The sequence below is a fragment of the Camarhynchus parvulus genome, chromosome 5, assembly GCF_901933205.1.
Source record: "Camarhynchus parvulus chromosome 5, STF_HiC, whole genome shotgun sequence".
Lineage (NCBI taxonomy): Eukaryota > Metazoa > Chordata > Aves > Passeriformes > Thraupidae > Camarhynchus > Camarhynchus parvulus.
Window position 1 is genome coordinate 59,147,054 of NC_044575.1, and position 15,759 is coordinate 59,162,812.

At 44.9% G+C, this 15,759-nt stretch overlaps 1 protein-coding gene across 2 annotated transcripts in view; it reads left to right on the forward strand.

The window, feature by feature from the left end:
* Nucleotides 1-15,396, forward strand: part of DDHD1 (DDHD domain containing 1) — a 66,763-nt gene extending 51,367 nt beyond the window's left edge. For both annotated transcript variants that reach the window (XM_030950414.1, XM_030950415.1), the window contains 6 exons: nt 1,661-1,923; nt 3,243-3,318; nt 7,507-7,656; nt 9,333-9,585; nt 12,020-12,199; nt 14,330-15,396. In XM_030950414.1, coding sequence (XP_030806274.1) covers nt 1,661-1,923; nt 3,243-3,318; nt 7,507-7,656; nt 9,333-9,585; nt 12,020-12,199; nt 14,330-14,511 — 1,104 coding nt within the window. In that variant the 3' untranslated portion in view covers nt 14,512-15,396. The remainder of the gene's footprint in view (nt 1-1,660; nt 1,924-3,242; nt 3,319-7,506; nt 7,657-9,332; nt 9,586-12,019; nt 12,200-14,329) is intronic.
* The last annotated feature ends 363 nt before the right edge of the window (nt 15,397-15,759 follow it).

Sequence of the window (15,759 nt, forward strand, 5' to 3'; positions counted from 1 at the left end):
ATTTCCAGCAGGTGCAGGTGTAGGAAGGGAAGGAGGACAGGAAGCTGCTTCTCCTTTCAGCCAGGCACTGGGGAGGAGAAAAAAGGCTGGATGAGTTCAAGACTGCTTTACTGAGACCCAAAAGCAATCTGAGGATATTTTCCCAGAACCCATCCAGGCTCTCACTGCAGTGTCTGAGCGCATCCATTTGAGTGGATTTCTCTCTTCCCAGTCCGCTGTTGCTCACAGGGATAAAGGGAGGAGAGGGTATGAGCTGTTTAGTAGAGTAATGCCAAGAGATGGCAGAGATGTGAGTTTGATGCCTCAGGTTTTAGTTTTTATATTTTTCAGGTTCTGTGCTGCTTTGGTGTGAGGGTCTGGGTTCATATGAGGGGATGGTGAGCTCTGTGCACCGAGGCCAGCTGGCAGGATGGGATTTGATGCAGCTTTTCTGGAAGAAATAGGAATTGTTCCCTTTGTTACAGTGTTGGATCTGCTCAGGAACAGACAGGGAAAGGTGCTGCAGGTGCTGCATCTCCCTGCTCCCTCTGGAGGAGCAGAGCAGCTGACAGGGAAAACATCAGCTCAATCCACTGCTGCCTCATTGATTCTTCTGGGAGGTGTTTGAGCTTGGTTAGTCTGTGGGAGAAGCCTTAGGAGGTGGTGGAATGGGCTGGGTTGATGCCTCAGGTTTAGCTTTTCTATTTTTCACATTCTGTGCTGCTTTAGTGTGTGGGTCTGAGCTCCATATCAGGGGATGGTGAGCTCTGTGCACAGAGCAGGGAGACAAAACAATTCCTGCTCCAGCTGGGCACCAAGGACAAATGATCCAAATCTCAGCCCAAGAGCACAAACACCGTGGGCTGGAGAGAGAAAAACAAGCAGGGTGGGACTGCAGGGGCTAAAGCTGGAATGGGACAATGAACTGCAAGGTGCAAATGGAGCAGAACTGATCCCAGGGACAGACCCCGTGCCCGGCCGTGCATTTTGGGGCCATTTTGGTTCATCTTGGGTGCAGCCCTGGCTGGGCTCTTGTGCTGCCCAAGGTGGATCCATGGAGGAGATGCTTTGAATCAATCCCTGCTTTATTCTGGAACTCCATCCAGCCTCTGCTCTAGGGCAGCCTGAACAAGGCATCAAGTTGATTCCAGGTCATGTGTGGCTCAGGCTCCTTCCATCCTCCTTAAATTAAAAAAAGAGCTGAACCTCTTGATACAAGAGGAATTCTCTTCTGCTCAGTGCTGCAGAAAATGGAATAGAATCCAGCAAGAAGGGAAATGCCACTGTGCCAACAATCACTGGTGTGCCAGTGAAAACCAGGTGTTGCTCACCTCAGAGCGTTCTGTTAAGTACTTCAAGCACAGCTTGAAGTGTTTGAACTGTTGAAGTGTTTCATTTATTGAAGTGTTTATTTCAATTTGGTGCCTTGGGCAGTGCAGTGCAGCAGTTTTAGGGTCACCATGTGTCCTGTGTGGTGGCTGATGGTGGCTCTGGAGGGAGGGCTGAGCTTCTGGAGCCAGTGACCATCAGCCAGGCAGTTGCTGCTGGCCATGGGGTTGAGCTCATCTTCCCAGCCTGATTTAGCAGGAGTGGCTCAGTGTGGGATGGGAACATTCCTGAACATCAACAGGAGCAACAAGATGTGGATACTAAACCCTGTGTCCTCCCCCTCTTGCCACAGCTGGTGAAGGGGCTGCAGCAGGAGCTGAACCGCCTCTACTCGCTCTTCTGCTCCCGGAACCCCGAGTTCGAGGAGAAGGGAGGGAAGGTCTCCATCGTGTCCCACTCCCTGGGCTGTGTCATCACCTATGACATCATGACTGGCTGGAATCCAGTCAGGCTCTATGAGCAGCTGCTGCAGAAGGAGGAGGAGGAGCTGGAGGAGAGTTGGATGAGCTACGAGGAGCGGCGTCTGCTCGAGGAACTTTACCTGACCAAACAACGGTAATGCCCCCACTGCCAGGGATCAGGGGAGATAACCACAGCCCTGGAGAGCACCCTCTGGGTGTTTCCAGAGCCCTCCAGGGCTTTTATCTTTGGTGTTCTTCTGCTGGGGCTGGGTGATAATGCTAAACACAGCACTGGAAGCTCTCAGTCCACACAGGCTCATGGAGCGGTTTGGGTTGGAAGGGACCTTCAAGATCATCCAGCTCCTTTCCACTTTCCACTATCCCAGGTTGCTGCCAAGTCTCATCCAACCTGGCCTTGGGCATTTCCAGGGCTGGGCATACTGTGGTGCTGTGAGACACCCATGAGAGAATCTAAAATTAGCATCTTCAGTCGTTCAAGTGGGAGATGACAAATCATGAATCACAGGCTTTGGTTCCTGCCTGAAACCAATCTGAGTATTGGTGGTACTTGGGAAGCATTAATTTAGCAGCAGCCCTGCTGTGGTGGCAGTCAGGATGTGTCTCACCAGGGATGGGTGCAGGATGTCTCTGTCAGCTGCAGGGCTGGACTCAGTGCAGGATTTCTAAGAAAAGGGAAGTTTAGAAACCTAATGAAGTGTTGCAGTGATAAGATGACCCTTCAGGCATGTCACAAACGTATAATCAGGGAGAAATGGCCATTTTCACACTCTGCTCCAGCTCCTTAGGCATCCCCTGAAGTGCTTCCACAGAATCCCAAGTGTCATTTGACACTGGCACTTCTGCAGAGTGAGTGGCTGTCCCTTCAGTGGGAAATGATGGGAAATAGACTGCTGACATCCTGTAACCTCTGGAATTCACTGGGACTGGGAACAGTTTCACCCATCCATATGTGTGCTTCACATTGTAGCTGCTTTTTAAATTCAGGCCAGCTAGAAAAGCAGGTGAACAACCTTTTTTTCATGGGAGTTGAAAGGGTGGGGCACCATCCTCCAGAAATTCCACTTTCATACAGAACTCCATAATGCCCAGACCATGTCCTGTGGCTTTGTTGTCGTTTGGGGGGTTTAAAAGAAAATAAAGCAGGTGATTTGGCTGCAAAATCACCAAGGAAACAGGAGGTGAGTCAGCTACTCCTGAAGAAGGAGGGTGGGCAGATGCTTGGGGTGGTGAACAGGGGAATTGTCATGTGTTGATTGATTCCTTCTGTGGCCAGAGAAACAGGATTTGACAGATATTGATTGTTAATCAGTTGAGCTGCTCCAGGAAATACTGACACCATCCCTCTCTCTTCCCAGCAGACAAAACTGTTGGACCCCACAGGAATGCCTGTTTGGATCAGAGAGGTTAAAGCTGCATTTTTTATTGGATCTCAGAAAGATCTCTATTTTCTAGGTTGAGAGAGATAGAAGAGAGGTTACATGAGTTAAAGGCATCCACCATATCAAAACCACCTGTCTTAAAATTTAAGGTATGTATGTTTAGCAGGTTTCTACTGAATTTTTCTGCTTGCTGTAAAAATACACCTGCAGTGTGAGTCATTTTGCTTACTTTTATTTTTTCTCATGTCCCTAGACATGATTTTGGCAGAATAATTTGGATGTTGGATGAAGTGTGTGTACATACATGTAAAAATGTTGTTGTATTCACAGATTATTGTTATTTATTGCAATTTTGTATTTGTAATAAATTTTGAGCAGCCGGGTCTAGTAGTGGAAGGTGTCCCTGCCCATGGCAGGGGGTTGGAATGAGCTGAGCTTAAAAGGTCCCTCCCAGCCCAAACCATTCTGGGATTCTGTTATACATGTTTATATGAAATTATATGTAAATCTATATGTGAATATATAGATTATAAATAATTTTGATACATAAGCCTAGTTATTATACACACACACAATTCTGTGGGAAGGTAAAAACCATTTGGCAGATTACATCAATCACATATTTTAAACAGTTTCACTTCTACTCCATTGAATAATCCATCTTCCTTGGGGACTCCTTCTAACATGTCACATCTCTGAGCAAATCTGATTGAATTTCCTCCAGGAGTGGATTTTCCTTCCAAATTATTCTGCTCTGACAGTTAGCACACTTTCAATCTCATGAAGCAGATTGCTTGCTAATCAGCTGTACAAATTGCTAGAATTCCTTATCTTTGGGAAAAGGCATTTTCCAGCTCCTGGGTGGGATGTGCAACACTTTCTAGTTGCTCAACTCCATCCTGAAGCATTAAACCATAAAAATGTGACATGATAGATGAGAATTAAATGGATTATTGTTTCTTAACTTGCCATTTTTCTTTCCTTATGAGTTCAGAAGGGCTCCTGGAAGCCAAGGTCAATGTTGAGCCATGAAAAAAGAGGAAACCAGCCATAATTCATGTTGTCACAGCCTTCTCCTTTTCATCAGTGCTTGAAAGCATGTGTCAGGTTATTATCTCTCCCATCAAGGAAGCTGGAGTCAGGCTGGTCCTCCCCCAGCTCTGGGAAGGATTCTTCACTCAGTTAGTTTGAAACTGAAGGGTGTTTGGACAGTTGATTTTTAGGTGGAGAGGAGGAAAAAAAGGGGGAAGAAACTTTAGATAAAGAGGACTTTATCTACCTAAATTGATGAGACAGATCTGTAATCTTCAGGCAGCATTTCCACTGCAGTTCATCCTTTTTCTTGCCCTTCCTGACAGGGAGATGTTTTGTTTCTGTGAAGCCTCACACTGGTGACTGCCATGGCTTGAGGCAGAGCTCCAGAGGGAGAAGCTTTCCATGGAAATGGTGGCAAGGGAGGATTTCAGCAGAGTGGCTGGAACTGCTCATCAGCAGAGCAGTCCAGCTCACTGAGGGTGACTGGTTTGTTGAAAGAGAACAGCCTTGTTCAAAAACCATCCACCCATCCCTTGGCTCTTCATGTCATCTCTTCCATGGACTGGAAAAAAAATCAGGGTTCCCAGGATGGGACAGAGTCACTGGTGCCACATGAAGGAGAGTTGTGCTTGATGTTGAGCAAGCACAAAGTTGCTTTTGGCAAGACAAATGCAAGAAGAAATACGGCAGTTTGCTTGGCTCATGCTTAATATTAGAGAAAATGAAATTATTGACACCACAGGGAGGAAAAACCCCACAAAACATTAAGATATGGGGTGTGTTGTACTCTAATAAAATATTGGACAAGCCACCAGTGTGGGAACTTGAGGGGGAGGGATCTTTTGTTTCTCTTCCTCTGCTTCTCCTCAGATGGGATAATGGAATTACCTGCTGGACCAACAGGAGCAGTGGGAGTTAAAAGCAGAGCCAACACCTTGTTGTAAATTTAAGATTTAGCCTTCTCCCCACCAGCCTTGGAAGAGGAGTTGGAGTTAAAGGGTGAGGGGTTGAAGACCATAGGAACATGGGGAATGGTGTGACACCAACCCCTTCATGCCTCTGGTGTATGAAAATTGGGAATTTTTTGTTGTAGGATGAATTTCAGTCATGGTAGGGAAGAGGAGAGCAGGATGTACCTCAGTTGCTCCGTAGGGCTGCCATGGAAATCCATTTAAATCTGGCCTTGCAATGTCCTGGCCCAAAAGACTTGAGGGTTCCTGAGCACTTCTCACTCAGCCAAGGCTGCAGAAGCTCCTCTGGAGGAAGGTCCAGCCTGTACCTCGTGTTCTTTGTGCCCAGCACAAAAGGGCTCTGCTGCCTCTCTTCTGTTGACTCATTCAGCTTTTTTTTCCTTCACTTAATTATGAAAATACTGCAGTGCTAACGTGAATGGATGATTGCTTGGCTCAGCTTCTGCTTAAAATACAAATAAATTCATTAAGTCTTCTGTTTATGAATCATAACCTGGAGAGAAGTTCTCTCAAAGGTCATTTCATAAACACATCTCCTGTGTTGTTAACATTTACAGGAAAATGCCCCACTCCTGACTGCAGGAGAAACAACCAAAATTAATAAATATTTTCTAGAAAGATTTTGATCTTCTATTCCCAGTAGGTTTTATAAAACAGCAGCCTGATCTTCAGCCACCTTGCAACAGCACTGACAGTCTGATGGCTGCAGATTAAAGGATTTGGGGTTAAGAATCATAGAATTCAGGTTGGAAAATACCTGTCCACCACTAAACCATGCCCCCAGGTGCCACATCCATATTAAACCCCTCCAGGGATGGGGACTCCAGCACTGCTTATCAATAGAAATTATGGGACAGCAGTGGGACAAAAGCCACACACCTTGTAACCACTGAAACCAGTTACCTTCTGAGGGTTTTCTCAGTCTCTTTTGAGTGTCCTCTGCTGAGTGCAAGCTGGCAGGCACTGTCTGATTCCTCCCTAAAGCAGAAAAACCATAATTATGCTTTTCAGGTGCTTCTCACAGGATTATCAGATGGACAGGGTTGGAGGTTACTTATTCAGTTTAAAGGATTTCACTGGGAATGTCTCTGTTGTGTTGGAAGATGAAAAACCTTTTTGTCCAAGCTGCCAAAACACAAGATCTGTGTAAAGCTTGGGCTGAAGAAAGGAAAGGAGCTTTGCACCAAGTCACAATTTTAATGACAGAGCAGTGCTGTGCTACATGTGACATGGAATAATCATGCTGAAGGTCAAGTTTTTACTTTTTCAAGTTGGGACTTCTTTTGGAAGGAAGAGGGGTGGTACCAGTGCCAAGACAGAGGAGGAGGAGGAATGTTTTGTGCAGCACTGGAATCCAAGAGATGAAAGGGACCATTATTCCCCTGCCCTCATTCCATGTGCTGACATACAGGGAAGGCACATGGCATTCCAAGGATCCTCCACGTGCATTTAGCAAGAATTCAGCAATTTCTCTTGCTGGCTGAGCATCTGATGATGGTAAAATTAATTTTTCAACTAAGAAAACAAAGGTTGAAAGGTAATTTTGACTTAGGAAAATGTCTTTTACCACTGAGTTTTCCATTTGCTGGTTTTAGGAGGCGATGCCTGAGGGTTGGTAGTGGGCGGTCAGAGTTGAATCCTGACCTCAGGTTGGTTGTAATGACCCCAGAATGCAGGCTCAGTGAATTCTCAGATGTGGCAGCTCAGATTTACTCAGCTGGTGCTGGAGGCAGGACTTGAGAGTGAGGTCACAGCAGCTTTGGGTGACATCAGTGTCCCAGTGGCTGTGCCTGCTCCGGGGACATGGTGGCACTGAGGACAAGCACCATTCTGTTCACTTAGCACCAGCTGTGTGTAGCAAGAAAATCATGGAGAACTTGGTTAGGGTAAGAATGAGGAGGTCTGGCAGGTTGGGAAGCTCCAGGAGAAATCAGACTCATTTCACAGAATTCACAGAATCACTGGGTTGGAAGAGACCTTCAAGATCGAGTCCAACCCAGCCCCAACAGCTCAACTCAACCCTGGCACCCAGTGCCACATCCAGGCTTTGTTTTTCCTTTAGTGTCTCCCAAACTCTTCTTGCTCCATCCTTTCCAGTGCTGGTGGACCTCTCTGAGTTCAAATATCCAACTTGATTTTTGGTTTTATCACCCCAGCATGCAGCCAAGGGCAGTTTAACCCTCATTTATTGATGTTATGTTGTTCTTCCCTATTTGGACCAACCAAGACTTCGAGTGCCTCCGTTGAAACCAAGAAATGGAGAGAGAAACCAAATCCAATGTTAGGAAACATCAATTCCATCCTTATAACATGGCTGAAATCTCTCCCCAGGTTGAGAATTTCTTCTGTATGGGATCCCCCCTGGCCGTGTTCCTGGCCCTGCGTGGGATCCGTCCCGGCACCAGCGGCAGCCAGGACCACATCCTGCCCAGAGCCATCTGCAACCGCCTGCTGAACATTTTCCATCCTACAGATCCAGTGGTGAGTCTCTCATTGCACTCTCAAGCTTCTGTCCTGCCTGCTTTTAAGCTCTGGGATAACGTGGGATCTTCAAAGTGTGTGAGTCAACACGAGTGTGTTCCAGCAGAGGATTATTTGTTCGTGGTTATTATACAATGGCTGGGAGTTTGGAACTGTAGAATTACATTTCCTACAAATAATTGCTGTAAATAACATATATTTTGCCTCTGTTTTCATAGTAATAAGCAAAAGATTTGGGATTATTCTGATTTTTTTTTTCCCAAAGAAATAATCCTTTTTCAGACAAGGATTTTGTGTTTAAATTCTTGGCTTCCATTAAAATATCTGTCCAAAGATATTTATGCTGTTAAAAAAGGCTTCACAAGCAGTTTACAAGATAATATAGAAAAGCACAGAATGATATCTTTTTTTCCCAAAGGATCCTACAAGTAAAAGCTTGTTGATAGTATTTGGGAGAGGATTATTGGTGTAGCTTTGCCTTTTTCCTTATTCCACAGCAGCCAATGTTGGCTGTTGCCAAATCAGTTACTGGACCTTTGATCTGCATCCCCTTGGTAACTTCTCTGATGCAAATTGGATTGAGAATTGAATCTACAACAGCAATTTGAGGATGCTTTCAAATTTAAAGTAGCTGAATTTAAGTATATTCAGATTTCAATCCAAACATGGTCATGTTCAGCTCCAGCTATTCCAGAATTTTCCTGGATTATCAGGGACAATTGGTTCCACTCTGCAAATAGTAACTTCACTTAGTTTTAAAATAAAGAAATGCAAGATGCTTTTGTACATCTAAGTGGACAAAGATAAATAAATAATCAATAGGAAAATATTTTTAAAATAAACATAGCTCATGGTTTGCATGGGGATCAACAAAGAGCCATCAAACAAAATGTTTACATAGCCAATTCCTGTTTATTGTGTTAGAATCAGCTTAACTTTACATGAAGTTTGTTCTCTCAGTGAAACCATCTGTTAGGAACTCGTGTGTTGGTAACAACGTGTAGTACAAGTGTTGTAATTCAGGTGTTGTAGAGATGTGCAACAGTGAGCTCACAGGCAACTGTGCAGCTGATAAATCTTCCAGGCTGTGAAACTGTGGCAGTTTCTGGGGTCCCTGTTGAAGAAAGGAAATTAATGAATCTGACTCCATGTTCTTAGAAGGCCAATTTATTATTTTATGATCTTATATGATATTAAAGAATGCTATACTAAACTATACTAAAGAACAGAGAAAGGATACAGACAGAAGGCTACAAAGAATGATAATGAAAACTCGTGACTCCTTCCAGAGTCCCAACACAGCCTGGCTGTGATTGGTCATTAAGTTAAAACAATTCACATGAAACCAATCAAACATCCACCTGTTGATAAGTGATGTCCAAACACATTTCAAAGCAGCAAAACACAGGAGAAGCAAATCAGATAATTATTGTTTTCATTTTCTCTGAGGCTTCTCAGCTTCCCAGGAGAGAAATCCTGATGAAGGGATTTTTCCAGAAAATATGGCAGTGATAGTGAAACTAAAAGTGAATTACACTGTAACCCCACCACTGTGTCACCTCCTAGGCATTGTTTAGGAGAGGTATTCTGGATTTGAGGTTGGAGAGAGCTCTGGATGGGAAGGAAAAGGATTTTTTTTTCCAGTGTTTGACCTTTATTCCGAATTCCCTTTCCAGGCCTACAGATTAGAACCCTTAATCCTGAAACACTACAGCAACATCTCACCCGTGCAGATCCACTGGTACAACACAGCCAACCCCCTCCCCTACGAGCACATGAAGCCAAGTTTCCTCAACCCCAGCAAAGAAGCTACCTCAGCCCCGGAGAGCGAGAGCGCCTCGGCGGCGCCCAGCCCCACCACGTCCCCGGTCATGGTGCGGCGCCACTACGGGGAGTCCATCACCAACATTGGCAAAGCCAGCATCCTAGGTAATGAATGGCCCCTCTGCCCCTGGCTGGGAGGGGACAGGCAGCATTTTGGGTGGCTGCTGGTTCTCAGCTCCTTTTTCTGCCTCTGTCGAGGTCGGGGTTGAAGGGGCTTGGGATGCTATTTTGTGCTCAGGCTTGGGTGTTTATTATTTCTTATCTGTGTTACAAGTGGTGAGTTCTGCAGCGTCCTAACAAGCTACAAAATGGCCTAACTATCTTTCTATACAAGGTCTTTTGAGGCTAAACCATCCAATTAAGAAATGACACCTGAATTATTTTCACTTTTAACCCAATAACTAGTCACTCGATCAGTCTGCATTGAGGACTTTTCTGTCCAATTACACCAAACCACCAAACCCATTAAGAAGTTAAAGAGGGACCAACCTCCACCCTAAAACCTCCATCTTGCTTTATATCTATTACTATTCTAAAACCCCACACTCTTAAGTTTTCCACCCTGTGATATCACACACTTCTATTCAAACTCCACACCCACAATCCCAGTGCTGTCATTCCATTCTGGAAGCTTCTCCAGGGCCTCAGGTCAATGCAGGGTTCTCTTGGGGGTCAGAGCCTGGCAGCACAGAAAGTTCTCAGCATCCAGAGCTTCAACAGGTCATGTCCCCTCTGTCCCTGGGTTGGGATGGGAGATCCTTGGGGAGCTTTGCTGCTCCCTGGGGTTGGGGTGCAATCCTAAGGAAATTCAGCTCTGGAGATGGGATGGGAGCTGGGGGTGCTCACCTGGAGAAGAGAAGGATCCAGGGAGACCTTGGAGCTCCTTCCAGTGCCTCAAGGGGCTCCAGGACAGCTGGAGAGGGACTGGGGACAAGGGATGGAGGGACAGGACACAGGGAATAGCTCCCGCTGCCAGAGGGCAGGGCTGGATGGGAGATTGGGAATTGGGAATTCTCTGTGAGGATGAGGGTGCCCTGAGTTTTTCCAGAGCAGCTGTGGCTGCCCTTGGATCCCTGGCAGTGTCCAAGGCCAGGTTGGACAGGGCTTGGAGCAGCCTGGGACAGTGGAAGGTGTCCCTGCCATGGCAGGGAATTGAAACTGGCTGAGCTTTAAGATCCCTTCCAACCCAAACCATTCCATGATTCTATCCCTGTCCCTTGCACAGAATCAGAGAGTGGCTGAGGTTGAAAGTGACCTCTGGAGATCTTCTACTCCAACCCCCAAAATCCCTGCTGGCAGAGGATGGTTTCCGTGAGTTCTGGAGGTGTCTGGCTTGGTTTAATCCCAGCTGACATTTACTTTAAAATAAAAACCAGTTTATGTGCATTGAAGTCATAGCTTGGGGGAGATGATTTAGTTCAGGCTATTGCTGCCTTATTTTTGTCTGCCTTATTGAAGTAACATCCTGGTGATTTAACAATTTCCACTCTGCTTCATGGGCAAAAAATTAAATTAAAGCTTGTCTTCTGATTCCATTTTCTGGTATTGGCCAATAGCAGAAAAATCACACCATGGAACCCATTACAGTTACCTTTAACTCATGATTCCACAATAGGAGATTCAGGCTGGTTTAATATAAAGTCTGCTCCTTTCTGGCTTTCTGAGTCAAAATAAGCCCTGGTTTAAGGGAGCTTAAATTCCCTTCAGTGGAGCTTATACTTGATCATGCACTTGCAGTTTTTGTTGACTCAAGGCTTTTCTTCAGCTCTCTGTGTGGGATTTGGGAGAATCCTAGTGCCAGGAGTCTTCTCAATCAAATAAGAATATAAAAGCAGTTTTTCCTCAAGTAGAGAAATGTGGTATTTCAGAGCAGAGTGCCTTTTCTGGGGGCTTCTATAGTAACTTTAATGTCTTGTCCATGAGGTGGCAGCAGAGTCGGGATAAAACAGGACAAAACTACTCTTAACTTTTATATCCCTCTTCCTGAGCAACCCAAATAGTCCTTTTAAAGGATGATGTAACATTTTTAAAGGTCTGTTAGGGCAGTGGACCTAAGAGAATAATAAGAGAAATAATAAGAATATAAGAAATAATAAGAATATAATAATAAGAAGAAAAATGTCTTAAATGTGCTGTTGGGATTTTTAGGTGCAGAAGGCAGCAATGTTGTTAGAAAGCATTTTTGTCTTATTCTTAGAATTTATGAAAGAGGAATCACAACACATCCTTGAAAGTACCACATTTCTCTCTGCAGATGTATTTCATGCATCTTTTTTCCCCCTAAACACAGCTTCCAAATTACAGCTTTTGCTGTAATGAGATGAGTCTGGAGATAAACAGAGCCCACTCCAGCCAGATGTTCCCACCCTAGGAAAGCACCAGGAGTGTTTCCCATCCCTCAGTTCTAATTAAAGGGTGCTGCAGTGGCTTTAATTTGCAATGGCTTTAATTTGCAGTGGCTTTAATTAGTAAGTGATTTTAGTTTGCAGTTTGATTGATGAATCTTGGGTGGGTTTTTTCCCCTCTGTGCTGGATGCAGGAGCCGCGAGCATCGGGAAGGGCCTCGGTGGGATGCTCTTCTCCAGGTTTGGCAGGTCCAGTGCCACCCCCCAGACCATGGAGACAGGAAAAGATGGGCCTGAGGGGGATGAGAAGAAGGCCACGACTGTTGGGACCCCACCTCTGCCACACAGCAGCTCGGGATTCCTCGAACCCACAGGTGAGTGGTGCCCACCCTGTGGATCCAGGGAAGAGTGGGGTGGGGAGCTGGAAATGCCATAACTGCACATGGCAGGGTTTGCTGCTGTGGGTTTGCCATAAAGTAATAAATGTTGAATATCAAGGCCAGCTTGGACAGGGCTTGGGGCAGTCTGGGACAGTGGAAGGTGTCCCTGGTCATGGCAGGGGTGGAATGAGATGATTTTTAAAGTCCCTTCCAACCCAAACCATTCTGGGATTCTGTGAATCTGTTCCTGGGTTGGATTGGGAGGGACCTTAAATCCCATCCCATCCCACCCCTGGAATGGATAGGGACACCTTCCACCATCCCAGGCTGCTCCAAGCCCTGTCCAGCCTGGCCTTGGACACTGCCAGGGATCCAGGGGCAGCCGCAGCTGCTCTGGGCACCCTGTGCCAGGGCCTCCCCACTCTCACAGCCAGGAATTTCTCCCAGTATCTATAACCATGCCCTCTGACATTTTAAACCCTTTTTTTCCACCTAAGCTACCAATTCCCCCATATATTTCCCATTCTGAGGCAATCTGGATTTTAGGACACGTATGACTGGGAACAGAAGCTGCCCCTGTCCTGATCTGAACTGCTCAGGACAGAAAGTGCAATTTTAGCAGCTGGGTTTTTTGAAAAGCATAGGTCCTTCCTCTCAGGAAATTCATCCTTGGATTTATTTCTGAGCTCCCCCTTGGCACTGCTGCAGGACACAGGGTTGGTTTTTTTTTGCAATTGAGGGAGTCACAAGTGTCCTGTGAAAGCATTCACATGATGGATTGCTGTCTGTTCGTAGGAATTGCAACAGATAACCTGTCTGAGTCAGTGTTTGAGGGCAGGAAGCTTGGGGTTAGACGTGAGGGAAGTAGAGAAGCAGGACAGGGAACATCACAGAGCTGCCAAGGGGGTCATTTCAGGGGGGCTGGCACACTGAGAGCTTCCTGCATGGATCCCACATCCCTCCCTGCTGGAAAGCCATCCCTGCTCCATAGAAGGAGAACGTGGAGCAGGGCTGGGAGCTGAATGATGCAATCCCCACCAAAGCTCTGCTCTCAGAGGGCTCTGCTGGGGTTTGGCTCCCGCCCAAGCTCCCGTAACGGCCTCTCCGAGTGGCCCTTCCTGCACAGCCACTGGGGTTTTTGTGGATAAACTCTCCTTCTTGGAAATGACTCTGCTTGTCTGCTGCTGTTCCAAGGCTCTGGCTCCCTGGCCTTGCTGCAGAGAGGGGAGATGCTCCTGGGCAATCAGGGAGATCTGGGCCGCGTCTGCCATGCGAGGCTCCCCTGTCTGTGCTCCTCCAGCCAAGAATTCAAATTCCTTCAAACTGCCTTTGATAAATGGCTGCATTTTTGACTCAGTCTGAGGGTTTGGCTTTTGTAGCTCAGCAGGCTTTTAGGTTTTTTGTCTTTTTTATTTTATTTTATTTTATTTGATTTCTGACGGCTGAAGTGCCTTAGCAATAGGTTAACGTTGGCCCAGTTCAAATGCAGTGGTAATTGCTTTGAATGTGGTATTAATCAAAGCAGCCATTGAAATAAAAGGGTAACTGCTGAAATGGAATAATCAGGATATTAAAAGAGCAGAGCTGTGGAGGGATGACTTTGCAGAAAGGGCTTATAGTATTGGGTGTAGTCTCCTTGTATAGACACTAAAAATGCAAGAAATCCATTTATTTCCAAAAGTTTCCTAGTGGGGCCTCAGCATTTGCTGGATATTTCTCTGTAGTTATCATAACAAGTATAAATAAATATATTTATAGAGTTACTATAAGGACAACAGCTGCTTGAACAAAAACCCTGTCTTTTCCCAAGTTGAGAATCACAGAATCATTCAGAAAAGACCTCTAAGAGCAGGATTAGTTTTCTTTTTTTGCCTTTTTTTTTTCTAACTGAACACAGCACCATTCTTAGGTTTGTGCTAAATGCAGGAAGTGCATTAAAATGCATTTCTATATTATTAAATCTTTATTTAGTTGAGTGCCCTGTGAAATGTAAACACTGAGAGACTGAGTGTGTTGTTTGTCCAGAGTCAGAACCAGAAACACCCCGGTGGTTTTGCAGCTCTGACATCCCTCTTGTTCCTTTTCTTGTTCCTTTTCTTGTTCCTTTTCTTGTTCATTTCCCAGTGGAACTGGAGCACAGGATCGACTTTGAGCTCAGGGAAGGTCTCGTGGAGAGCAGATACTGGTCTGCAGTCACATCCCACACTGCTTACTGGTCATCTCTGGATATTGCCCTCTTCCTCCTCACCTTCATGTACAAGCAAGACCAAGAAGAGACTGACAAATCCAATTTAGACACTATTTGAATTTTGGACTGAGGACAGGAGAGGAAACTTGAAAAACCAACGGCACAAAGCAGATGTTTGACTGCAGAGCTGCAGGACCTGTGGCATGGAGGTTTCAGGTTTAAGTGCATGTTTGGGGGGGTTTTCCTATTTCTAAAGAGGAGAAGTTATTTGTATTTCAAAGCACTTTATAGTTTTCAACGTTTTGCAGTGCTGAATTAGACCTGAAAGGGTTCCAAATTCCTGTCAACATGGGCTGTACAAAGAGCCAAGACAGTATTGTAGCATCCCATGAGCAGTTGTGCTTGGGTGACATCCTTGTTAATGACCATAATTGCTGTTTAGTTCATTCAAATATTAAAAAAAAATTAGTGGGTTAAAAACCAAAAAAAAAACAACAAACCAAACTTAAATTGATTTCCATTAACAAAAAACAAAATACATGTTCAGTACAAATCTAAACCTGCCATGTGCTGATGTTTTATGTACCTGTGAATTACAAGCAGTGGTGTCATTTTTCCAGGACTTTATTCAGCTCCACATCCAATTATCCCCACATTGGAAGCCCATTCTAACTGCTGGCTTCTGAGGTCCTATCCTATGTGACACATTTAGGAACTAATGCTGAACAGAAAAAAAAAAAAAAAAAAAAAGCATGAGGCAAATATTTGAAATACTGTAATTATAATTTATTATTCTCTTTAATCGTTTCATTTTATTCCAGTGTATAAAACATTACTTTTTTACTGATTTCTTTTGACATAATTTAAGAACCACATTTATTTTCTACAGTGTTAAGACTTTTTCTCAGAAATACATATCTTTGTACTACTATTCAAATGAATATATGGACACTGTGGCACACTTTAAGTATTTTTTCATTAAAAATAAATATTTGTGGTTTCACACAAATGGCATCAGTGACATTCTTCTCAGAGGTAAGTGCCTTTGCTTTTTCAGGTTCCAAGTGAGATTGGTCTGCAGAGGACCCAGCTGTCCTTTGTTTACCATAATTAAATCCATACATGTGTGTGTTTGTGTAAAAACATATGGATGTGTATATTTATGTGCAGGGGGAGGGAGGCACCATAAAATAAACCTGGTGAGGCCTGAGAATACCAACATTTAGATTAAGTTTGTATCTGAAACTAATTCAGAAGCCAAGAGGGAAATGTTGGGATGAAAGGGAATAATTTCCAAATAAAACACCAGCGGGTCATTGCTGAGATTTTAGAACAACGTGGAAGGCTCTGGAGCAGAAGTGTTGGA